At 35.4% G+C, this 27,093-nt stretch overlaps 2 protein-coding genes across 2 annotated transcripts; one reads left to right on the plus strand and one right to left on the minus strand.

The window, feature by feature from the left end:
- The first annotated feature begins 1,070 nt into the window (after window positions 1-1,070).
- wdr31 (WD repeat domain 31) lies at window positions 1,071-10,152 on the plus strand. Its single transcript, XM_028458133.1, has 10 exons — window positions 1,071-1,330; window positions 2,865-2,936; window positions 3,751-3,883; window positions 4,544-4,618; window positions 4,730-4,874; window positions 5,872-5,972; window positions 6,128-6,195; window positions 7,405-7,540; window positions 8,398-8,560; window positions 9,695-10,152. Exons 2-10 carry the CDS (start codon window positions 2,890-2,892, stop codon window positions 9,895-9,897), a joined length of 1,071 nt encoding a protein of 356 aa, XP_028313934.1. The 5' UTR covers window positions 1,071-1,330; window positions 2,865-2,889; the 3' UTR covers window positions 9,898-10,152.
- Window positions 10,153-21,512: 11,360 nt separating this feature from the next.
- Window positions 21,513-26,585, minus strand: bri3bp (bri3 binding protein). Its single transcript, XM_028457743.1, has 3 exons — window positions 26,262-26,585; window positions 23,338-23,440; window positions 21,513-22,141 (listed from the first exon to the last, which is right to left on the minus strand). Exons 1-3 carry the CDS (start codon window positions 26,436-26,438, stop codon window positions 21,720-21,722), a joined length of 702 nt encoding a protein of 233 aa, XP_028313544.1. The 5' UTR covers window positions 26,439-26,585; the 3' UTR covers window positions 21,513-21,719.
- Between the last annotated feature and the right edge of the window lie 508 nt (window positions 26,586-27,093).

The following is a 27,093-nucleotide window of genomic DNA, read 5'->3' on the forward strand; positions in this document are numbered from 1 at the left end:
TTTAAAAAAGTAAATAAAAGTTGAATAAATAATTAAATAATAAAATATATATATATATTTTGTAATTTGATTTTTTATTTTATTTTTTCAAATTAAAACACCACAAGCAATCGCAAGCAACTGTATTCTATACTTTCACTTCCTCAAATATAAATCTTCTTAAAAGAAATTAAGTATAAAAATATCTGAGCTGGTGCAGCTCAATAGACCTACACTTAACACTATATCACAAAGTAATGTTTTATAAAAAAGGTTGGGAACCTCTATAGAGAAATGATAGAATCAAACATCAAAGATTTCTGCAAAAACCTAAAAATTCCACTTGAATATGATGCAAATTAAAAACAAACTAATGCATAATATCAATACAATAATAATATGGGATGTTTTGACTTGTAAGTGTATGGGCACAAACAATAGTTTGATATTAATAATATTTTGACCTTCAAAAGTTCTTTAGAAATAGAAATCAAATACTAGGTCTTCCCACGTTTTATTTGACATATTTACAAAATCTTTAGCTAATTATATGTCTTAGAAAAAAACAAAACAAAAATCACATTATTATAGAACAGTAGATCCAACCTTTTTCTTGTCATGACCCCATTTATATATCACAAATTTGTGGTGACTAGTTTTTGATCATGTTTGTTGTACTGTGTTACAAACTTAGCCAGGATTAGTGCACAAAGTAACAAGATGCGACAGCTCAGATATTTGTATGCTGCATTTTATTTTAACGAGATTTATATTTGAGAAAATGAAAGTATAGAAAGACATTTTTTCCCCCAAAAAATGACTTCAAAACACAACCTGACAACAAAAATACATTGAGTCCAAAAACCCACAAGACTATACCAAATATAATCTAACAAAAATATAAAATGTATATAAATATATAAGATGACAACGAAAATATGCAAAATGACATGACAAAACTACAATAAAATGACCCCACAATGTCACAATTGGACAAAAAAAGTTTCTCAATCAATCACACTTTTATTTTGAGAAAAATGCGTCACTTCCTGTTAGTGTCACGTGACCCCGCCCTCGCCTGGATACGGGGAAGCGTTGCTACGTGTCGCTAAGGAGAAGCTCCATCTCTGTTAGAGTTAAAAACTTATGTATTGATAACTTTCTGGTTCACTGAGGACTCTGAATGGCTATGGAAGCGTGTTGGAGACGATGGCTCCTTGTTTTCACAACCACTCCAACTACATTTAACGCTGGCTCACACCGTTTCAGTGCTATGGGCAGTAATCGATAAAAGATTAGGTAGCATGCTAATGTGTTAGCCGCTTACTGGGAACACACCCACCTGTGAGAGGTAAGACTTTTCTTACTTTATTCGTATGTGCACCAAATGTACGTGTGCACATTTGTGTATGAATGCTACATTGTTGCTGTTTCTATTGCATAAGAGCCATAGCAGAGTTTATAGCAGGTGTTTTTGTGGCACTAATTCCCTCTGACAGCGATGATGAGGCTCTAATAGGATTTAAACCCTCTCTGTTCAGGTGTTCCACACAGTGACGGTAGAACTTTAAGAGCTTAACCGTGGCGTGTGAGAGAAAAGTAGTGTTTGTGAACCACAGTTCCTTAATCTCACACAGGGCGGGTTCTGTGTTGTGCAAAAGTACTTTATTGTGAAAGTATGTATTGCAAATTAAGGTGCATGAAGAAAGAAAAAAGGAAATATTCTGTCTGGTCGAATAAACCTTGGAATTCATGTTTATCTTTTATGAGTACTGATGTATCTTACTCAAGTAGGATTTATATTTAAATGTAACATTTAGATTTAACATAAATTTAACATGGATATTTAAATGTAACATTTAGATTTAACAGAAATTTAACATGGATATTTAAATGTAACTATTAGATTTAACATGGATATTTAAATGTAACATTTAGATTTAACATTTATATTTAAATGTAACATTTAGATTTAACATGGATATTTAAATGTAACATTTAGATTTAACATGGATATTTAAATGTAACATTTAGATTTGACATGTATATTTAAATGTAACATTTAGATTTGACATGTATGTTTAAATGTAACATTTAGATTTGACATGTATGTTTAAATGTAACATTTAGATTTAACATGTATATTTAAATGTAACATTTAGATTTCACATGTATACTTAAATGTAACATTTAGATTTCACATTTATATTTAAATGTGAAATCTAAATGTAGATTTATAATTTAACATTTAGATATATTTACGAGACTATATATTTTAGACTAACTGATATGATATTCAGAGTACCGATGTATCCTACTCAGTAGGATTTATATTTAAATGTAACATTTATATTTAATCGTTAAATCTAAATGTAGATTTAACATTTAATATTTGATTTAACATGTATATTTTAATGTAACATTTAGATGTAATGTTTACTAGATTAGACTAAGTGATATGATATCCAGAGTACTGATGTATCCTACTCAGTAGGATTTATATTTAAATGTAACATTTATATTTAAACGTAAAATTTAGATTTAACAATTAGATTTAGATTTGACATTTAGATTATATTTTTACGTGGAATAAATAACACATTTCATGAGTATTGCTGTAAATGTGGTCAAAACTAAAAAAAAAAAAATCACACATTTTTATTAAAACGTGGTTTGTTGCTAAATGTTGCAAAAAGTTGCTGCTTATTTTAGCATTTGCAACTTATTCGGCGCACCATAAGTTGGGGCTTAATTTTTCTCTAAATTTGGAGCTCAGCAGCAAGATTTAGCATTAATTCCTTTAAGTATTTTGGCCCTTTCTGAAATGCTGATCCTCCTCCATTGTTTTTAACATGTCCTTTGTATGTTTTCTGTGTGTCATATAGTGGTAAAAAATAGGATTAGGCAGACATGGGCAAACTACAGAGCAAGTTTCGCAAGAGGTCTGATCTCTACAGGTAGGTATTGTGCTTCTTTAGCTTCTATAGATAATATTAAAGTTTAGTTTGTGATTCATTTGAAATACATGTCTCAAGCCGTAAAGGCGTTACCGCACATACTGGAATGATAAAGAGATACACAGTGGGATAAAGATACTCCATTGTTTTGAGTTGGTAACAAGGAAAACTTAAGTAAGCTGGTGGAATACATATAAATACATAGTATAGGCCTCACTGATCAATAAATCTATGATCATTTGCTTGAAAAAAAAGATGTAAAAAGTTAAAATTACCATTGGAAAGTCTGTTTTTATCTCCATCGTAAACACTCCGATTGTTGACATTGTCGTGCGTTGCATTGTGGGATGTGGAGGCGGGTGCATAAAAGTGTGTTTTTTTAAACTTCATTCTGATATCACGGGGAATATCGGGAACAAAATAGAACAAAAAATGGTGTCAAGCCAATTACGGTTTCACTTGTCTGTCAAAAAACACAAGAAATCACGTAAAGAACGAAGGAAAAACACTTCGTTGCATCCGTTTATGGGATGCCACATCCAAAAAAGCACAAAAATGTCAACTAATGGTGACTGTTTATAGTAAGGATGAAAAAAATAAACATTGAGCAGCAGTTTTGACTTTTTACTATTTATTTTTGGAGTAAATGACTTTAGATTAATTGATCTATGAAGCAGTAAAATGCTGTGTTGCTTCAGCCAGTTAGCCGAAAATAACAATCTGCATTTACAATTGGATTGTAACCTTTGCTAGTTCTGTTTCCTTACATCGTGGTTGGTTATTTTTGGTGTGTGTGTTTTTTTATGTTGTCCAGAGCATCTCAGGGAGAGAAGGCTGATAATATTCTGGACAGTCAGGTGGAGCAGTATGAACCTGCTCACCGTGGATCTGTCAACACTGTGACTAATCTCAGCCCTGATCTGTGTGTTTCTGGTGGAAGTGACCAGGTGGGTCCACACATGGAAGAGAGGGCCTGTACTATGAAGCTGGATAAGTGTATCCAGGATATCTCTCTATTAGATTCACCTAACCAAGCATTCTATGTCAGAGAGCAGCTGTACTACAAAGCTGGATATAAATATGTTCACTTGACTTAACCCAGGTGATTTCAGCCTGGCTACGTGCGTGTTCACAGGAACGGGTGGAGATTGCAACGTCAGACCAACCACAATCACGGATAAACTGTGCAGCGCAATATCGTGTGATATATTGTTTCAAAGGCATTTCAACGTAGATTACAATTTTACGTTGCACAATTTGATTTGTTTTAGTCAGTGGAACCGAGTCATTTCACTGATCTCTCGGGAACGTGGTACGTGCTATTCGGGGCGGAGACCGGGCTCGACCGTAGTTCATCACAAAATATAGAGTTATGATGAAAAGACCTAAAGTTGTTTTTTGTCTTTTCTTTCATTCAGTAATTCTTTTAGGAAGAAAATGTGCGATATAAGCAAAGCCTGACCACAAACTAAAAATCCATACAATTCTTAGTGGTGTTCAGAAATAAAAAGGGTTAAATCTCTATTATTATTTTGTCAGTTACAAGATGAAAAAAAAAAGTTAGATAAAACATTGCCCTTTTTTCTCTGGTCAATGCTGGTGTCCAGGCTGTGGTGGTGTACGACTGGAAAAAAGGCCGGATGTGTCAGTCCTTCCAGGGTCACAACAGAGAGGTTACCAAGGTAACGTCAATACCGTGTGTGCGCACACTGATAAAAGGCATGATGCTGTTTAGAGCTGCTACACACCTTCTGTAATGTAATAATAACTACTGTATGCCTCTAACGTAACAGGTGGTGTGCTATCCAGGAAGTACGTGGATCTTTAGTGCCTCTAGGGACAAAACCGTCCTCATGTGGGACCTGAACCAGGGAGACGAACACATTCAGGAATTCTGTGGACACGAGTTGGTCGTCAATGGCCTCGCAGTCAGTCCTGGTATGTACAGAAAATACAGTATAGTGCATGTAGAACCAATTGTTTCAAAGGTAGTTGAAAACACCTGGTTTTATTTTCTGGTGCTTTATAAATAATTTTTTTATCTGGTTTGTGCAAAAAGTTTTTTTAAAATTTTTTTTTTACACGTAACGTAGAAGTACAATCAAGAGAATGTTGATTATGATGAGCATTCTGTAGAAGCAATAAGTTAAGTTTCATTTATTAAAATACATATTTCAGGAAATTTACTTTGATCTCCTGACATCTTTTGACTGCTAACTGTCAGTCTTCCTCAGGGGAATCTACTGATCACTTTGATGCATCCAAGACAGGGTTTTTCAACCTTGGGGTTGTGACCTCATGCAGGGTCACCTGGAAATAAAATGGGGTCACCTGAAATGTCCAGTAATAATAAAATAAAATTAAAAAAAACAACTTAATTTTTAAAAAATATTTTTATACCTGTTTTTTTTTTTTTTAAATGTATCTGTTTTACACAATTAAAAACAAAAAAAAACAATACATAATATTAAAGAATTAGATATACGGTGCAAGAAGAGGCAGAAAGCTCAAAGCGCTTAAATAATTATTTCTTTTCAAAATTAACCACACAATCTTAAACTGTATTTCTAAACTTTCATTTTCTCAAATATAAATCTAGTTAAGATGAAATGCAGTATAAGAATATTTGAGCTGGTGCATCTTGTCACTTTGTAACACAGAACAACAAACGTAATCAACAAACTGTCAAAGAACATTTCAAAGCAAATTTTCTGAAAAAAGTTGTCAGAATAAATACATATTATTTAAAAAGAGAAGATAAAATTATTTTGTTGGAATTAATCTGCAGAAAGGCTTTTTTCTCTAAAATGCTTATGTTATGTAGCTACTGTGCTCTATGGGCCCAAGGCCATAATAAAACACAATATATGTCCCTTTTGATAATGTGACAACAAACCTGTTCTTTTGTGTGAATTCTATTGCTTGTGTTTGGTAGATGGCAGAAAGCTGTGCACGGGCTCTAGAGACAACTGGATGTGTCTGTGGGATATTGAATCTGCAAAATGTGAGCAAAGACACAACATTTCCAGAAACCTGGTAAGAAATACTTTGAATGTCCATGTGCAGAACAAATCCTCAGACTGAGATCGTTGTTGTAATCCTTTCTGCGTAATGAGACTTGGGAATTTATTTGGACCGTCTATTTTTTTCTTCTTCTTTTTGAACGTTTCCCATGTCATGTCTCCATCCAGGTGACTCATGTGTGTTGGGTACCAGCCAGCTCGTCTGTAGTCCAGACATCAGAGGATAAAACCATAAGGTATGAAGTCCCATTTAAAGATTTCATTCTGGGAAATTAGAGATTTTATTCCGTGATGCCTCCTCTGTTCCTGATTTGACCCGATCTCATATTTATGGCCAAAATTCAAATTATTTTATGCCCTTTGATCTGGGATGCTTTGTGTTCTCCTTCTATGCTTCTGTTAAAGAATTTATTATTCTGCCGTAGAAACAACTTTTCACAGTCCATAATAATAATAATTAAACTTTAAAAAAAAATAGACTAAAAAGAGTGGTAGGTGTAAAAAGTTTTTTTGATTAGACAAGAGTAAAACACACAAGGCTACTCCAAAAATAACCTACGAAAATGTAAAAGGGCAGCAAAAAATGCTGTAAAAACAACAGGAAAAAACAAAAAACCACAACCAAATTACCCAAAAATGACTCCAAAACACAGTCTGAGAACAGAAATACACAATTACTCCAAAAACACACAAGACAACACCAAAAATGCACAAATATACCCTAGAAAATATCAAACAACAACAAAAATGAATCCAAAAACACACAAAACAAAAGCAAAAACACCAAAAATGCACAAATAAAACCTAGAAAATAAAAAAAAACAACCACAAAAATGAATCCAAAAACACACAAAACAAAAGCAAAAACACCAAAAATGCACAAATATAACCTAGAAAATAAAAAAAACAACCACAAAAATGAATCCAAAAACACACAAAACAAAAGCAAAAACATAAAAGGAGACAAAAATAATCCAATTTATTTTAAAAACACAAGATATCTCTAAAAATGCACAAAAATAACCTAAAAAATTATATAAAAGGACAAAAGAAAATGCACAAAAATAACAGGAAAATATATGAAATGACAAAAAAAATATGCAAAATAACCGGAACGAAAAAAAAAAACACATCAAAATTCCTTAAAAATGACTCAGAAACACAATCTGAAAATTACACAATGACTCCAAAAATACACAAGACAACCCCAAAAAGGCACAAATATAACCTAGAAAATATATAAAACAACAACAAAAATACACAAAATTGAAACGGAAAACACTAAAATAAACTAATTCACAGAAAAATCTACAAAATGATATAAAAAAATACGGAAAACTTTGGGTTTTTTTCTCCATTAATGCTCAGATTGTTCATTATTTTAAATGCTGACTTGAATGTTGATAATGTGGCCGTTGGTCTAACAGTGTTGTTTGTGTTGACAGGGTATGGGACAGCCGTACATGGCAGGTAACCAACACTTTTCCAGCCAAGCAGTACATTCAGACCCACTGTGACGTCTCTCCAAATGGGAACTACTTGGTGTCCAGCAGCAATGGCTTTGGAGGGCAGGGCTGTGAGGCACGGTAAAGAAAACTAATGAAGTGGCTGTCAGAACCATCATCTGGGTTTTAGCAAAATGATACAAAACACAAGTTCATGACTGACTGAGCAAATGTTTTAATGCTTGTTGAATTAATTGACCAAATAATTCAGTTATAGATCTCAGTCCTTCTAAATACACACATTCAATGAAACTCCACAATATGTGAAGGATCGCAATTTTCCCACGCATTTTTTTACATGACTGCAGTCATTTTAAAGAACTCTATTTCCCTGAAATTATTTCACATAATTTCCTCAAATGGAATTTAAAAGACCTGGATATCTTTGGCACCTTAAATACTTTATGTTATGATTTATACGTTGTGTAAAGTACAAATATGGAAACATAATAGTGAAATGCTCGATTTCCCGCCTAAAATCTGTGGCTCACTTAAGATGAAACTACTTTGTATTTGACCCCCTGAACTATAATGAGCTTGAAATCTCTGCCCTAGTGGCAGGTCCTCGAAAACCTGGGGGTGTATGATCAAATAAAAATTATGCCAGACTGTGGTAATAGGCAAATATGGGTACCGTTGTCCAAAGAATAGAGATGGGTATGGCAAAAACTGCTGACTCACACTCCTGTAGATCGATATGAGTTGTCCTTTCTAAGGGGGCGTGGCAAGACCTTACTCTATTAGCCAGCAGTAAAACAATATCTTTAGTTCACTGCATTATAATGAAGCTCCCGATGTCTCCCTTTAAAACAGTTGATGGAAACGTAAAGAGTCTGAGATGAGATGATGTGTCCGTGGTGTTTCCTGTGAGATGTGCTGACCTCATCATTTCTTAGCGGAGCTATGTGTGTGTGTGTGTGTGTGTTTTTTCAGCTGTGGGATCTGCGTCAGCCTGGCTGTAAAGTAGTGGAGTACCGAGGTCATCTTCAAACCGTGGCGTGCTGCGTGTTCCTCCCTCCATCTCCTGGTGTTTCTGCTTGTGTAGCCACGTCTTCTCACGACAGTTCCATCAAAATCTGGGATCAAAATACAGCAGGTAACATCCACACTCATAATAATCCATGTACTGTTCATTCTTTGGTTTTTCTGTTTAAAACCAAATCAAAATAACAAATAAATGATGTGGTTATTTTGTTTTACTGACTTAAAACCAAATCAGAAATACAGAAAAGACAAAAAAGCAGATAAACAGCATTTTTTTTGTTTTAAAATTAAATCTTGTTCTGTTTGAGATACTTTGGATATTTACAAGGAAAACTATGATGAGAGCTTAAGGTTCTAAGCTCACCACACAGGTGGGACCCACAGATGGTGGGCGGACCTTTTACTCCCGGATAAAAAGGAGCAACGTATAAGTGACGTTTTTACTGATGAATTGGGAATTGAAAAGTTATTACTACATGAATAATAATAAAAACTAAAAAAGTACTGTTACCGAAAAGCATGCACATGATACCAAAAGGTGGTTGCTGTGTAATGAATCTACTGGTGCTCCTACTACTGGTTTATAGTGATCACTTCTTGGTGTGTTGACGGCTGCTGTTCGTGGCTAGCGGTATTATAATGTGCAAAATAAATATTTGTGTAATTATTTTTGCAAAAGTGTCAAATGGTAGAAATTCTAACATCTATTGTTCCTCATCCCAGCCTCACAGTCAATAGTCAGTCACCAGTTTATCTGGATACTATTTGGACCGTAACACCATAAAATAAAACATAAAACGTAAACAGAAACATCCAAAGACTGCACAAAAAAAAAAAAAAAAAAATTAACGTTGGGGGTGAAAGTAACTAGTAACTTTTACTTTGAGTACTATTTAATTGAGCTCCTTTTTACTTGTACTTGAGTATTTTATGTAGGATTTACTTGTATTTGTACTTGAGTGCAATTCAAATCATGTAACAGTACTTCTACTTGAGTAAAATACATTACTACTCTTTACACGTCTGCAAATATATCTCAAACAGAACAAAGCTTTAATTTTAAACAGAAAAACGCTGCTTATCTGGTTTTGTTGTGTTTCTGTTTGGTTCTAAGTCAGTAAAACAAAAATAACCAGACTGTTTATTTGTTATTTTGATTTGGTTTTAAAACAGAATGAACAGTAAATGAATTTATAATGAAGAGGCTTTTAGGTGTTTCCTGTTGTCCAACCTGGGGTCTCTTTAGTGTGTTTAGGGACGTTATCTCTGGATGGAGCTGGACCACTGGTTTCTCTGGTTCCCAGTGACTCCACAAGTCTTCTCTGTGCCAGCTTCAACTGTGGGCTCCACCATCTACAGGTGGAGCAGGGCCCCCTCCAGGCCCAGGGCTCAGGGGGGGCCGGGGCCCCAGGGGGCTCCTTTGACATCAGAGTGGTGGCTCGTTTCTAACGTGGTGGCTGTGAACTCTGACTGAATCCTGACGGACTCCGTGGGAAACGTGGACCTGGTACCTCGTTTTTGTTTGTTTTTATTTGTTTTTTAAGACGGATTCTGATGCATCACTTGTCCCACAGCAGAGGTAACCAACCTTTTTTGGGTCGTGACCTCATTTTGATGTCACTGTCATTTCTTCTAGAATTATTATTTTTTTAAATCATGTTTATTAAAATGTGTTACAAATACAGAGTAGTCAGGTTTAGTGCACAAAGGGTCAAGATATTGTTATCCTGCATTTTATTTGGACTAGATTTATATTTGTTTAAGTATAGAATACACTTGTTTGATGTTTAATATGTGTGTGATTTGTTGATTTGAATTTTTTTTTTTTTTTTTAATCAGTAAATTGTTTTTTTTCTGTTTTTTTTTTTTTTTTTTTTTTTTTTTTTTTTTACCAATTCCTAGACATTTCATGCGACCCTATTTTAAATCGAGGAGACCCCACGCGGGGTCACGACCACAAAGTTGAAAAACACGGTCCTACAGGGTATTTTTTGTAAGGCTGATAATCACTGCCACAAAACTCTAACTTTGACAAAAGTGGTTTAAACCCCAAAACATGGCATTGATGATTTTATTATTTATAAGTTATCGGCAAGTGCTAAAAAACTGAAATATCTGTGACACCAGTTTGCTTTAAAATATTTTTTTTAGATAGATTTCATTTTTATAAATATACAAATTGTGATATTTATGAAAAGAAAATCACCAATTACCAATAAAGTTTATTTTGAATTTACTGTGTACAGTATAGCAGTTAAAATTAATTTTTTTGGACCAATTCCTAGACATTTCAGGCGACCCTGAAAAACACAGTCATACAGTATTTTTCAGTGAACTTTGACAAAAAAAACAACAAAACAAATTGATTGGTGGGTTTAAACCCCAAACGTGGCATTGATGATGATCCAGCTCCTGATCTAAAATACTGCTTCAGTCTGATGTAAGTGGTTTTATGAAATAATCAGGTTCCATTTTATTTCAGTAGTTTAAAGGCTATTCTGTGTTTTAGGATGAAGTGCTCAGACTGCCATGACTTATAAAAACTCTGATCTGACAGATTTTTGTTGTTGAAATTTAATGATTGTTAGTCTTTGAAAATCTACTGATGCAGAAATTCATAAAAAAAAAAAAAAAAGAAAATACAAAATGTGACACCTTAATATATTAAGGTTTCATTTATTCACTTTTTTCAGGAAATTTTCTTTGATCTCCTGACATGTTTCGACTGTCACCTGCTGATCGCTTTGATGTGTTTCTTTGATGAGTTTTTTCTGGGTGTGGGCCAACTTGACAGTTCTCTCAGGCTGGCCCAAGAGAGTGAAAATGTTCCCTCATCCCAGAAAAAAACTCAAGATAAGGCAGATGCCTCTGGGGAAGACTGACAGTTGACAGTCAAATAATGTCAGGAGATCAAAGTAAATTTCCTAAGTGAAACCTTAACAACGTTCTGTGTGATGGCAGAACATTGTAAATCCTTTATCTGGGGCTCTTGTTGTGAAAAACTCAAAGTTCTTGTACTTTGTGCTGCACTGGACTGTGTGTGAATGTGGTAAAGAGAAGTTGCACCCGCAATCAGGAAGTAGCTGCCCCAGGAATAAGGTGGATAGGCACTTCTCAATCATAGATGACCTCATGTGTTGAATGTTATGTTTATACTCGTCAGGTGCTAGAAAACTGAAATATCTGTGATACCAGTTTGTATAAAATGCTCCTTTTTTTTTTAGATAGATTTAAATTTTATAATTATACAAATTGTGATATTTTTGAAAGATAATCTATTAATAGAGTTTATTTTGGATTTTCTGTGTTTTTTGTTTTTAAATTTCAACTGCAAATGCAAAATAAAATGGAATGGCTGCCTTTAAACATTTACGACCAGTTCTACTGACTTTAGATATCGTTGGATGAAAAATAAACAAGTGTTTTACTATATGTGCTTTTGTGATTTAAACATACATTACAGGAATAATTACCTGAAGTAACTTTTTTAAACACATTACAAGCCTTTTTTTAAAGTAGAAAACTGATCATGTTGCATGTCACAATACAATACAGTATATTCCAATACTAATCAATACGATATACATTGCAAATTACAAATTTCACCTTTACAAGTACAAAATGGTATGAAATACAATTTATTTCATTTTTTTTTAACTTGTGAGAACAAGTAAATGGCAACTAACTGTAATTCAAGTACAAATTTCAAAAACAAGTGGAATGTTTATCAAACTGTTAAATAAAATGTTTTGAAAAAAGTTTAACTTTTGCTTCTACAATAGATTCTGATTCAGTTAAATTCTTAAAAAAAGTAACCACATACTGTGGGGCGCATGCTAAATTTACAGCAATATTTGTGAAATTTGTGATATTTTTTTTTCTCGTAAAAATATAATGTCAATGCTAAATCTAAATCTAAATATGAAGTCAAAATGTGAAATTTAAATCTAAATGTAAAATCTAAATCTATATGTCACATTTAAACCTAAATGTTAAATCTAAATGTTATATTTAAATCTAAATCTAAATGTTACATTTAAATGTAAATGTTAAATCTCAATGTTAAATGATAAATCTAAATGTCATGGGTGAAACTAAATATTTAGCTAATACCAGAATTCACCAGAAGTACCAAAATAAAAGGATTACATTTAGATTTAACATATGGTATTTATATTTAACATTGACATATTTTTACAAAAAAAAAAAAAAAATCATAAATATTGCTGTAAATCTCATCAAAAGTAAAATGAAAAAATTCACCTATGTTTTTTAACCTAGGTTTTTTACTAAATGTTACAAAAAGTTGATGTTTATTTTAGCATGGACAACTTTACAATCGGTGCCACATAACATACATCTATAAAAGTGATCAGTATGGTTTATATAATAAAGTGCAATCAACTTCCAGCTCTAATGTATGGAGGAGTGAGGTAGTTTAACAAGGTCTGATGGTGCGTTCACTGACACCTAGTGACTCGTGGTTTATGTGCTATGTTTATATTAGCGCAATTAAATGGTATTTTCATTAAAAAAAAAGACCGATTTGGACGTTTTTGGATCGATACGACAATCGTGCCGTGAAATATTGTGATATACTATTTTTTCTAACACCCCTAGCACCTTATGTTTATTTTGGCAAACCAGACTAAACATGACTCATCAAGAGTGGAACCTATGCACAAGTTTTGAGGCAATTCCATCCATCCATCCATCTTCTCCCGCTTAGCCGTTTCCGGGTCGCGGGGGCAGCATCCTCAGTAGGGAGGCCCAGACTTCCCTCTCCCCGGCCACTTCCTCCAGCTCTTCCGGGGGGACCCCGAGACGTTCCCAGGCCGCCGAGAGACATAGTCTCTCCAGCGTGTCCTGGGTCTTCACCGGGGTCTCCTTCCGGAGGGACGTGCCCTGAACGCCTCACTAGGAGGCGTTCAGGGGGCATCCTAATTAGGTGCCCGAGCCACCTCATCTGGCTCTTCTCGATGCGGAGGAGCAGCGACTCTACTTTGAGCCCCTCCCAAATGACTGAGCTTCTCTAAGGGAGAGCCCAGCCACCCTACGGAGGAAACTCATTTCGGCCGCTTGTACCCGTGATCTTGTTCTTTCGGTCATGACCCAAGTTCATGACCAAAGGTGAGGGTTGGAACGTAGGACCGACCTGTAAATCGAGAGCTTTGCTTTTGGCTCAGCTCCATTTTCACAATGACGGACCGGTGCAGACTCCGCATCACTGCAGACGCGCACCAATCCCCTGTTTGATCTCTCGCTCCATCCTTCCCTCACTCGTGAACAAGACCCCGAGGTACTTGAACTCCTCCACCTGAGGCAATTCAAAATAATATTTAATATTAGAATAAAGTGCTGCTTTGTATTTAAAGTTGTATTGGTTTAGCATTAGCAGCTAGATGAACTGAAATCAATGTACATTCTAATGGTGAATCAATGATGTCGTTACAAAGAAAAAAGTCTTAAAACTAATGACACACTTTTCAGAGAAACACTTCTATATGGATGATACGTCTCATTAGGTGAAGCACTAGCAGTTCTACATTTCTATTTCCTTTTTTAAAGCTTGTGTATTTGTAGCTGGTTGTCGATGAACTGTTTTGCTAAAGGGCACAAGAACAGGGAATAGACTTCCTTTGTCTGGTGTTTTCACAGCTGCTTTTCATGTTTAGTTCACTGAATTAATACCTCAGCTTCCTGTTGTTGGTCATAACACACAAACTGCTGCTGGTTTCAGATCATTTTTCATCTGGTGCATCACGTGCTGCTAGATTTTAAATGGAGCTAATGTGGATGTATTGGACATTTAAACAGTCATTGATTATTGAGTTAATATTAACCGTTATACCAGTGGTTCACAACCATTTTTTGGATCGTGACCCCATTTTGATATCGCACTTTTCTAGCGACCACAAAGACTTGTTTTTTTCTAGAACCTAGGTTCCCAAAGTGGGGTACGCAAATTGTACTAGAACTAATGCTAGAAAATGCTAACATTAGACTAATGCTAGTGCTATATTAATGTTAAACTAATGCTAGTGCTATGTGGACGCTAATGCTCATGTTAAGCTCAGAATCAGAATCAGAATCAGAATCAACTTTATTGGCCAGGGGTGAATGAATACACACGAGGAATTTCTTTTGGTGACCTGTGCTCTCTCAGGTAGTATAACATTAAATAATAACAATCAACTAGAATAAAGAAAAATAAATAAAATAGAGAAAAATAAAAAGAAAAAAGAAGTATAAACATAAATATAAGAGTAGTTAGACTAATATGTGCAAACTAAATAAAAAATAACAAGATAATAATAATAATAATAATAATAATAATGAAATAAAATAAGATACAATAATAATAATAAGATAATAGTGCAGTAGTGCATTGATGAGTAGTGCAAATAGGTGAACATTTAAGTGAAAAAGTTATGTCCATGAACATTCACAGTGACAGGTTGTTCCAGGGTTGATATGTTTAGTTCCAGGTTATTTCACAGTAACAGAAACAGGTCTGACACTCTTTGACTGTTTAGTGTTGATCAGAATGACAGCCTGAGGGAAGAAACTGTTTTTATGGCGGGAAGTTTTGGCGTACAGTGATCTGTAGCGTCTGCCTGAGGGGAGGAGTTTAAACAGATTGTGTGCAGGGTGTGAGGGGTCTGCAGTGATGCTGCCTGCCCGTTTCCTGACCCTGGACAGGTATAAGTCTTGGATGGAGGGCAGATCAACACCAATGATCTTTTCTGCAGTCCTGACTATCCTTTGTAGTCTGTGTCTGTCTAGTTTGGTTGTAGATCCAAACCAGACAGTGATGGAGGTGCACAGAACAGACTGAATGATGGAGGTGTAGAACATTATCAGCAGCTCCTGGGGCAGGTTGAACTTCCTCAGCTGTCGCAGAAAGTACATCCTCTGCTGTGCCTTTTTCCTGGCACAGGAGTGCTATGTTATTGCTAATGCTAGTGTTATATTAATGCTAATGTGAGGTTAATGTTAATGTCAAGCTAATGCTGGCTAATGTTAATATTAGGCTAGTGCTAATAATATGTTAATGCTAGGCTAATGCTGTTAATGCTAGGTTTTTTTTAAAAAAAATTTAAACTCTTGATTCTATTTCAATGTACTTTTAATTCATTTTACATTTCACAACATTTCTATGTTCTATGATTTTCTATGTAAAACCAATCTGGCATATTTCCTGTAGTATGTGGCACGTAATAATAATAATAATAATGTAGTTTTCTTCTTTTCTTTCAATAACACTAATGAAATCATTTTAAAGCCTCCACTGCTCATTGTGTGAAAAGCAATGTATATATGCAGATCAGTAAATGTAAATACAGGGAAATCCATCATTATTTGATGTTGAGTAAGAATCATAAAGATAAAGAGGTTTTTAATCATATTGAAGTCTTTATTTGATTAAAATCTGGACCTGATTTTCACTGACAGGTCTGTAAAAAGACACAGAACACTTTGGCTTCTGCCTCTTCACAAAGTACCGTACGCACATGGAGCAATTTAAAACATGATTGGTCAAAAGTTTAAAAAAAAAAGAAAATACAGTAACAAATAATTGGCACCAAGCAATGTATCATAAAACATGATAATAACATAACATAACATAAAATAATAATAAAACACATTTTACACAACAGATAAAAACTGAATTTAGAAAATGATCTGGAGTTTTTTTTCCTTAGATTCCAACATGAACATTCACAGCAATCGTTCAACATCTGGTAACATGGTTCACAGCAGGGCTGGGGTCAATTACATTTACTTCTTTAAATATCCATGTTCAATTACAATTTATTTATGATTACTGTCACCATCACTTTTCCAATTACAATGATCATTTTCCCACTGAAAGTCAATTAAAATTGCGTTCTCATTTACTCAACTTCAATTACAATTAATCACAATTTAATAAATAAGCCCATGAAACGTAACCTTTAGCTTACGTTAGCATCTCTACTGATAACGGGTCAGTTTTGACCCATGTCTTAAATTAGCTGTAAAATACTCCATCTAATTTTCTCATGTAAATATTGATATTAATATTTTTGATGTGGACGTCTGAGCAAAAATAGTAAAATCATCCTCAAGAGAAGTGAAAGGTAGCGAAAAAACTTGATCTGAAACATATTTTAATAATTACATATGTGTAAGACTAGGGTGTCCCGATCCGATATTGATATCGGGTATTGGTCTGGTATCAGCCAGAAAACAAATATTGTATTTTATCGGACTGCATCTAAAATCTCCGATAGAAGCGCTCCAATAAGTTTTTGTTGTTTTTGGCCCCGCCCTCAGTTGTTCCCACCATATACTGACAGTAAAAATAACTGACGTGAACTTGAATTGTTGACTATTGTTCTCTGAGTATCATCACTTAATCAAACCTTTTCTAACATTCCACACTACAAAATAACTAATAAAGTATGTATGATTCATGATGATATCGGAATCGGCCAATACTCAAGGCCGCACTATCGGTATCGTATCGGCAGTGAAAAAGTTGTATCAGGACATCCCTATATGTAAGACATACAACTGTAACACGGTTCCCTAGTTTTGCGTTTAATTAAATTGTAATTGACAGTTTTTAATAGAATTTCCATGCCAATTACAATTACAGCAGCAAGAGATTTTTTCACTTACAATTATGTCATAATTGTAATTAATTACCAATTACGTGATTACAATTATAATTGACCCCAACACTACTGTGCGCTACCTGTTTCTAAATAGTGTGCTATTGAATGACACCTTTAACCAGTGGAGTACCATATGCATGATGGGATATATATAGTTTATATAACGCATTGGTTTCAAAGTAAAGAATACAACCTGCCTTACTGTTACTGTACAACAATACATAATGAAATGTTTTTTTTGTTTAACTCTATCAGCTGCTGAATTGAAGACTTTACTAAATCTTCAATAAAAATCTGTTTCTGCGTCAAAGTCGACACCGAGAGATCGTAACAAAAACTGCACGTGTGACTGCAGGGTTGGGCTCAATTACAACTTCAATTATTTATGTTCAATTATGGTCACATTGACTGACATTTTTCTCCAATTACAATTATTATTTTCCCCCTGAAACTCAATTACAATGACATTCTCAATTAATAAAGTTCTATTACAATTAATCACAATTACTGAGACTTTAATAAATAACATAACGTTCCTCCTGTGTTAGCTTTCTGTTAGCATCTCTTATGATAACAGGTCAGTTTGACACATGCCTTAAATCAGCTGTGAAATACACTAAAAATTAACCTCGTTAGGCTTCCTAATCAATGAACATATTGATATTCATATTGGTATTCACATTTGTGTGCATCTGAGCCTTTTTTCTGTCAGTATAGCTCTTAATTTATTTTTTTAATATGTAATATAGATCTTTAAGAGAACTGACAGGTAAACTTATAGAATTGTTAGCCATAAAACTATGACGTTGTTCTCCAGTTTTGTGTTCAATTAAATTGTAAATGACAGTTTTTATTTACAAAGTCAATTATCTGAACTGAATTACAATTCATTTATAACAGTAACACATTTTTCAATTACTATTCTGTCATAATTGTAATTCATTCTCAATATAATTGACCCCAACCCTTGGACCATGTCGTAATAAAGTCTATTAATCAGTGTCGATGTGACGTAAAGAGACAAAAAAAAAAAAAAAAACCCTAAACTTCATGGATCACAAATCCAAATACGATCAATCTGAATAATTCTTCACATACGTCACAGTTTCTTAACATTTCTACAGCATGCAAAAAAACAAACTCCCCAGAATCCATGAAAACACATGATCTACAGGCATCTCTGAGATTTACTAACTAATATCTACTAAAACATGTACTTCAACAACTAGTTTCAGGTTTCTGCAGCTTTTGTTTGTTCTTTTTTCTTTTACCAAGAATATAAACTGAAATAAGACGTGAGCTCGTGTTCATGTAGTACTTCTACAACATACAGTAGCTCCCAATCAACGTAATCACAGTGTGTGACTTTCTAATATTCATCAAACAATTCATCCCAATGACATCATCAATAAAAAGGCAGATCATCGTCCCACTGTTGATTTCTTACACGAGAAAGAGAATAAAAAGTGGCGTTTGTGTCGCTTGCATTAAAATGTCCTCACGGTCACAGAACCATTAGGAACAATTTCAGAAAGACAGAGATATGTAGAAAGAGAAGAGAAAGAGGGGCAAAATAAGAAGAGAACGGAAGAAAAGAATAAACGTGGTAAAAGAAGGAAAAAATAAAGAAAAAGTAAGAAAGAACAAGGGAAAGATAGAAAAAAGAGAGAAAAAAGGAAAAAAGAACAAGCAAGCAAAAAGAGAAAGAAAAAAACATGAAAAGACAAAAAGTAAAAAAGGCAAGAACATAAATTCAAATATAAGGAAATAAAATCATTTAACTCAAGTTGTTTTAGATATAATTTCAGACAAAGGAAAAAAAAAAACAGATTTCTTGCAACGTAACAATAATGAGGCTGGTTTTAAAATGCTAATAAAAAAAAAAATGATTCAGACCTTATTAAAGAAAACAGATAAATTCTCCATCATTTTAAACATAAACAACCATCAGAAGTATATAACAACATAGGGCTGTACACACATCACTTTAACTTTAGATAATGATATCAGCATATTTCTGGGTGTGCAGTAATATTACTCAAAGAACAATAGTCAGCAACAGTAGGTCGGACCATTTATTAACTCATTCAGTGCCAGGCATTTTTCAGCATTTTGACTGATTTTTAAAGACCATCTGAAATCTCACACCAGATTCTGAAAGATTGAAGCCTCTACTTTCATAAAAAAAAAAAAAAATGACCCGTTTGGCCCAGTTTTGTTGATGATGTTATCTCACGATTACAACATTATCAATAATCTACTCACGTCCACACATGTTCTGTGTTAGCTGTTGGATACGTCACAATATCATTCTGTAGCTCATAATCTCAGCTCTATCTCCCTTTTTCCTGCTTCTCCTGCTTTGCTGGGTAGCAACAGTGGCTAATCTCTCATGTAAAGGTGCACTGCTGCCATCTTCAGGGCACAGTTGGTCACTACAACACCCCACAGCTTAGATATTGTTGAGGGACCTCCGCCAAGGTGTTTTCTAGTAATCCCCGTGAAAAAACGCAAATGACGAGTTATCTCGTCAATGGCACTGAGTGAGTTAATAACCAATGGGTTACATACTGTTTAACCTTAAACACAAGAAGATTATATAATTGAAAAAAAAAAAAAAAAAACATAACTAAGTCAAAATTTATAAAAAACTTTCGATCACGAACCGAGATAAAAAATTTTTTTAATTTTGACAATGAGAGGATTTTTTTTTTTTTTTTAATTTTTCAAAATAATCCAAATTTAGTAGCGTATATTGATCCAGAATTGAACATAATCTTCCATGGAGTAAGGTCTATCCTTGGTTCCTTTTATTGCTGATATCGGACCAATAATCAATAATCAGACTGGGATGCCCTCACCAGAAAATACATGGCGTGATGATCTAAAGAAAAAGAATAAAATAATATATATCTTGATTCAATTTATCTAAACATGTAGTTGGTAAATTAAGATAAAAACGTTAATCCTTTTCAAATCCTGGCTCCAGTTTACAACAAAAAATAAGTATAATATCTCAGTGACGTAACTAAGAGTTTAAAGCATAATTTGTCAGAAACAAACTGTAAAATTAAAAGCAAATGCAAATACATATTTAAATGAAAAAAAAAAACAAAAAAAAAAAATGTAAAACAGGATATTTTTACACTTTTTTTTTTTAGTTGTACGTGCATGTTTGGAGTCCCTGAGATTTGCCTGCCTGTTAATTAATGACAATTAATTCAGTGCTTTGATTTACTTTATGAGCCTGACCCGCCTTCTCTCAGGTTACGCGCACACGCACACCACACACACACACACACACCACACACACACACACACACACACACACACACACACACACACACACACACACACACACACACACACACACACACACACACACACACACACACACACACACACACACACACACACACACACACACACACACACATAAATAAGTGAGTTGGGGTCGTGATGTCACACTACTCACTACTTCTTCTTTCTGGATGAACAATAAACAGAAAACATGATAAACTAACAACAACAACAGACTCCTCTCCAATATCTGGATTTAAATAACACGTACCGACCTCACTCGGCCCAATACTACTACAATAGTTTTAAAATACCAGTGAGTGTTTTTTTTAAATTTTTTTTTATTAATAATATGTTATGGTTTCATTTTAGTCTCCTGAAAAAAAAAGAAAAAAAATGAAGATATTTTTTTTAAAATGAAGAGAAAATGAACTTGCTGAAATTAAGTTTTTTTTTTTTTGTTTTTTTTAAAGTAACTTGAAATTGAATTTACTGTTTTGAAACTGAATTAATGACTTGAAATTGTATTTTTTTCCCTGTCGAAATAAATCAATCTTAGTACATTCAGTAAAAACAGACTTTAACAGGAGTTCCATGAATCAGTGATTGATTACTCAACCTCACAGACCGGACGTGTGTCTCTGTGTAGTGAAATTGAATTTGAGGAGCAGAAATATATCAAATTTTTGGAATGTACTATGATGCATTTTTTTCAACAGGGAAAAAAAAATACTATTTGAAGTGACTAATTCACTTTCAACCGGTAAATTCATTTCAAAGTTGTTACTTAAAACATTTTAAGTTGTTACTTAAAAATTTTTATTTTAAAAAATTGAAACTTGAAATGTTTAAAGTAACAACTTGAAATTTTTAAAGTCACTAATTCAGTTTTAAAACATTATGTTAAATTTCAAGCTGTTACTTTAAAAAAGTCGAGCTTCGAATTCAGTTTAAAAACAGTAAACTGAATTTTAAGTAGTTACTTTAAAAATTTTGAGTTGTAACTTTAAAAATTTCAAGTTGTAATTTTCAAAATGCCAAGTCACTAATTTAGTTTCAAAACAGTAAATTCAATTTCAAGTGGCACCAATCTCAGCCCATAATGATGATGTTTGAAAGTAGCAGAGGAACAATAATAATAATAACAATAATAATAATAATAATAATAGTAATGGCTGCAGGTGTTTTAGACTCATTGTGTTGCTACAGAAACCAACTGAAGCATCAATGAAAATGTTAAAAACGCTGTCGTTTTGTTACTGTTATTAACTCCCTCTGCTGTGATTCTACCTGAACCTCGTGGTGCGTTTACTGCTCCCCGCTGTGCTCCAGGCTGTCTATGACTCGGCTCAGACGGATGTTCAGGAGCCTGATCTGCGTGTCCAGGTGGTCGATTTTTTCTTCCAGTGACCCCGAGCCCCCCCCTCGCCGCCAGTAGGCCCCCACGGGCCCCGTCATGAAGTACACGGCCATGATGAAGCAGAGCGGCAGCACGGCGCGCTCGGGGTCGCCTTCGAACTTCTGCAGGATGTAGAGGCAGGACAGGGCGAAGAGGGCGACGCGCGCCAGCCAGAAGAAGCGTCCGAACAGGGCGTGCAGCAGGTAAAAGAACCCCCCCAGGAACATGGACAGAAACCAATAAGCCAGGAGGACGGCAGCCACCAGGAGCAGCGCACGAGCGGGGGTGTTGGTGAGGGACGTGGGGCTGAAGTAGTGGCTGAGGTTTGTTGCTATTAAAAAAAAAAAAAGAAGAAGAAGAAAACAACATTAGGAAGTAGTTTCAAAATTATTTTGTAGTCCAAGGTCAAGGATGCCGACGTTAAGAGAGGACAAGTCAAAATGTTGGGTGTTGGATGTAGTAAACCCACACGCTTCATTACACCGTCTCCCAGCATCAGAACCTTTTCAAAGTGCCTGGTTGAGTATTATTTTCACGAAATGTACCCACATCTGTGGGTAAGGTTATTTTGTGCGCGCGAAGCACTTCAAGGATGACTGCTTCAGCAACCTCCACCAGTATAAAGAAGGATTTGCTGAAAGACTTTGTCTGATTGAGGGTTCAATTCCTTCTATCTTTGGAGACGATGAACAGAGCACTTCAGTAAGCTGTAAATAACGCTAAAAAGTGTGATGATAAGACGTCCCTGTCATTGTTTTTTTAGCATTAGCAGTTGCACCGACTTCATATGTTAGCGCTGTGTGCTCGCTTCATTTTCATCTCGCTCCACCGGGTCCGACTCTGGCTTGAACATGTAAGGCTGGATGGACAAGTCTTCCGTTGTTGACATTTTGTAAATAACGTGTGAATAAAAAGTTTCTGCGCTGCTACATAGCCGTATCTCTTCTATCAAACTACAAAAAATGGCCGAACAGGGTGGAGTTGAACCCAGTGTCACCTCTGCAACCTGAAGAGGGGGCGGGGTATGAAGTGTCTCATTGCATTTAAAGAGGCCGCACCAAAACGAGTTGCTCTCAGAAGCACATCAGAAAAGGGTAGAAAAGGGGTGGAGCTATAATGATGAGGAATTCAGACCCAAGCATTGCAGTTCTGCTTTATATAGACCACAACTGTATGATTTATATCTAAAAAGGAAGGATTTAAAACCATGATATGTCTCCTTTAAAGGCCCACTGTGTAACTTTTTGTCCACTAGGGCAGTAGACCTGTAACTTTCACGTCAAGCGCCCCTAGTGGCCACAAACGCTGCAGCACTGTCACAAAAATCAACAGTCGGTGGGGCCAGCCCCCCTTTGTCTTTTGATTGTGTATGCAGACAGTAGTAGACCTGGTACTTCAGGATAAGGATTAGCTCTAAGGGCTGGGTCGGTCGCGCCGCGGCTGGAGGAGCAGCCGCTGCCGCCCTCCTCTCCTCGCCGCTGGAGTTGTATATATATATATATATATATATAAATAAATAAAACTTACAATCAATTCCCATCACATCAAGCAGATCTGACCAGACCTTCCAGATGGTGTCCATAAAAGAGTCGACGCCATTGACAAACCGCTCAGTAGCTTTGGATAAACACTAGAAAAAAAAGAATAGGAAAGGTTAGCATTAGCTTGTCCCATTTTTACACAAATATGCTTATTCAGCACAACACATGAGAATGGAAAAGTAAAAAAACAGTAAATAAAAAATACAAAAATGTAAAAGAAAACTCCAAAAACACTAGAAAATTACAAATATAGAAATATTCATTGAAAGGACAACAAACAAAAAAACCCACAAAAATGACTCATTACCAATAAACAAACACAAACTGACTCCAAAAACACATAAATCAACAACAAAAATACACAAAATCTTTTGAACTTTCCCGTTGTTTTTGTTTAAAATGTTTTTTATTTAGACTTTATTTATATTGCAGCACTTTATCCCCACAATGAAGTCGTCCCAAAGCGCTTTACAATATCAGCTCATTCACACAGCAATGGGACTGAGCTGCCATGCAAAGCACTGGTCAACCACTGGGAGCAACTTAGGGTCCAGTGTCTTGCCCAAGGACACTTCAACACCTAGAGATGTATAGACTGGGATCGAACCCCCAACCACTGGATCAGAAGACGACCCCTCTTCCACCTGAACCACGGTCGCCGCATTTTCCTAAAGTTCATCAACACCAGCACAAAACAAGCTGCAGGACGGACAAAATCATTAATAATTATTGTAAATTAATTTGGTAGGAGTTCCTTTAGTCACAGTCACTAAAATTAAACAATATATTTATAGAAAGATAATATATTAATTAGGGGTGAGTATTAGGGCTGTCAAAGTTGGTCGTTTAGTCGACTAATTGGTCGATGTCGTGGTCGACCAAGATTTTCATTGGTCGACCAGCAATGGTATCAGTTTCAGTACTGTAAAAAAAAAACCCGCAATGCACTTATATAAGTGATAAGGATTAAATATGAATATAATGTGTTTAATTCTATGTCAAGCAACAGATGTGTGTGAGCACAGTGTGCTGTCCTCAGATCAGTGGGAACAAATCAAAGACAGACTTGAAACAAGCAACCACTGTTAAATCAATCATTTTTCTGCACAAGAACATGGATTATCCTTATATTTGATATGTGGATTATGTAAATAGATCGACTGTCTCTGGCGCGGGAACACTGCGCACTTGCGTTTGACGTGCGTTTGTTTCCCCATTAATAAAAGCAGGCTTACCACTAAAACAAACATAAATATGTCATTTGTATGAGGAAAAAAATAGGTTTTAATTGTCGGTTTCAGGTTGGGCACGGATATAAATACCTAATGTCTGTTGGACCTGGAGGTTTCACTTTTGCTTTGTCGGGTTCTGGTCAAAGCTTATTTAGGTTCATATCATAAATGTGTTTTAAAGCATATCGGCATCACAAAATATTTGTCTTTTCTTTTTCTTTCTCCTCGTCCTCCTCTGCACCTGATCATTCATTCTACGTTTTTTCTTTTTGGTCGACTAATCACTACGTGTGCCATAGTCTTGGTCGACCAACCATTTCCTTGGTTGACTACAGCCCTAGTGAGTATTGGCAAGGATGTTGCAATACGATACATATCAGATATGATATCACAATATATTGCAATATTCTACCCTGTTAATACCAAAACTAAACGTAGAGATGCGGCTGTTTCTTTGCTAAAACCTCGGCATGATGTCCTGCTAGGTGTTAGTCATGTTCCCACAATATTTCACGAGAGCGAGGCAAATCTTGCAGATGGCGTTGTCCTCATCGAGCTCGTTTTTTACTCCCGTAGAAGCCAAAATACTTCCAAACGTCAGCTTTGTTCTGTGGAGGCGTTGTTATTTTGTTAGCCATGTTTTTTGGGAATTGAGTCAGTCCGCTTCTGCCACTGTGACTGCCTCTACTACAGAAATGGTGCCGCGCCGCACAGCAAAGTGGCTCTATGGCGCCATCTACCGGAGTGGAGGTGCAGAAGTGGCACACATTTCAAGGTTTTTATGTTGGAACAGGAGCTGGTCAACAGAAGTACCCCTGACTGCAGTCCGTACTTCGAGGCGGAGCGCAATGCTGCTCAACGTCGGCATGCTATTGACTTTCAGTCTACAGCTCGGGGCGGAGCTCAATGCGGCATGATATTGTGCTGTGTGATTCTTATACAGTTAAAAATAATCAATCTTAAAATAAATAAATTGTGCCATATAAATAATTTTAAATGTTACATTAATTCTATAAGCATACAAAATAGATATGGGTTAGGGTTAGAGTAAGTCTGAACGCAATTGGTTTATTGAACGTTGAGCGCCGCCCCGAAAGTTCAACATGCCCAGTAGTTAGGCTGAGAAGTAACAATGTCTGCAGCAGTAGAAAACACACGTCCACGAACATGTGAAAAATACAATTAGAAATATATATATATATATATATATATTTAAAAGCGGCACTCGAAAAATCACGATATATCGTGAAATCTGTTTTTTTTTTTTTACACCCCTACTATTAATAGAAATGTTTCAGGGTAAACATAAGTCGGAATGTTACAGTGGTTTTGGGACGATAATAATTCTTTATTACTATGATGTTAAGGTGATGTTAAGCATTAAAGCTTTGATTTGGACCGATTTTGGAGCAGTTTTAGTAGCTGTGACTAAAATAACTCTTTCTATTATAAATAGCATGTTTGTGTAGAAGACGATGCTCTTCTATATTTTACATTTAAAGCTTTGTGTCGTCTGTTATTTCATCTGTTTTTAAACTAATGTGAAACGAGGCAGTTTGATTAAAATGGCATCCGCTATAGGGCACCAGGGCCCGGGCGGCAGCCCTTCCTGTCCCCGGATGCTCCATCCAGCTGTTCCACACACAGTAATAATTATATTAATAACAACCGTACTCACCTTGTAGAACCCTCTGATGTTCTCCTCTCCGAACACGCTGCTCAGGGTCTGATAAACTCCGTTCGCTGCCCTCCGGAAGCTGTTCTGGTTGCTGGTTCTACTCCTGGCTGCTTCAGCTAAGCTAGCCATCGAGCAGGAAAGAACGAGCAAAAACACCAAAAACCCCTGTCTCCTCATGACGTCAGATGGTCCACAGTATCAACCAGAAACACACAACTGAAGATTTACTGGTAAAGATGGAGAAAATATAATAATTAGCAGCTAAAAGCGACACCTTGGATGACAGACGTCCTGATGGTGGTGATGGTGGTGTTCACCCGTGATACCTTCAGGGGCGCCTCGTAACTTTCTAATTTACATCCCTGTTTTTTTTTTTTTTTTTTTTAATAATAAAACTCCGCAACGTTTCGAATGGAGACAAAAACTAAAAGTAAATAAATATTTAAAATGTATTCAGAAAACCCTTTCCTAGATTAACACTATACGGTGTTTTACACTACACCAGCAAGTCCTAAAAATAATGGCGGAACTACAGGTTTGGTAATGTAATTAATAGCATATATTTCATATACGGGAAAAGTTAACGGGTATTAAGATATCAGTAAACATATTACATTCTCCTACTTATAACTCAAAAAGTGATATTTCCTCCGATATTGCTTTAGGTTTGTGAAGGCAACATTTGTCTCAATGGAGGTTGGGTTGAAAAAAGCTGTATACTGCCCTCTAGTGGTTTAATATGTTCATTGCATCTTTATAGTCGACAAAAAAGAAGAAAAAGAAACTAAACAAAACATAATTTATTTATTTATTTATTTATTTATTTATAGTA

The sequence above is a fragment of the Gouania willdenowi genome, chromosome 9 (assembly GCF_900634775.1).
Source record: "Gouania willdenowi chromosome 9, fGouWil2.1, whole genome shotgun sequence".
In the NCBI taxonomy this organism is placed as follows: domain Eukaryota; kingdom Metazoa; phylum Chordata; class Actinopteri; order Blenniiformes; family Gobiesocidae; genus Gouania; species Gouania willdenowi.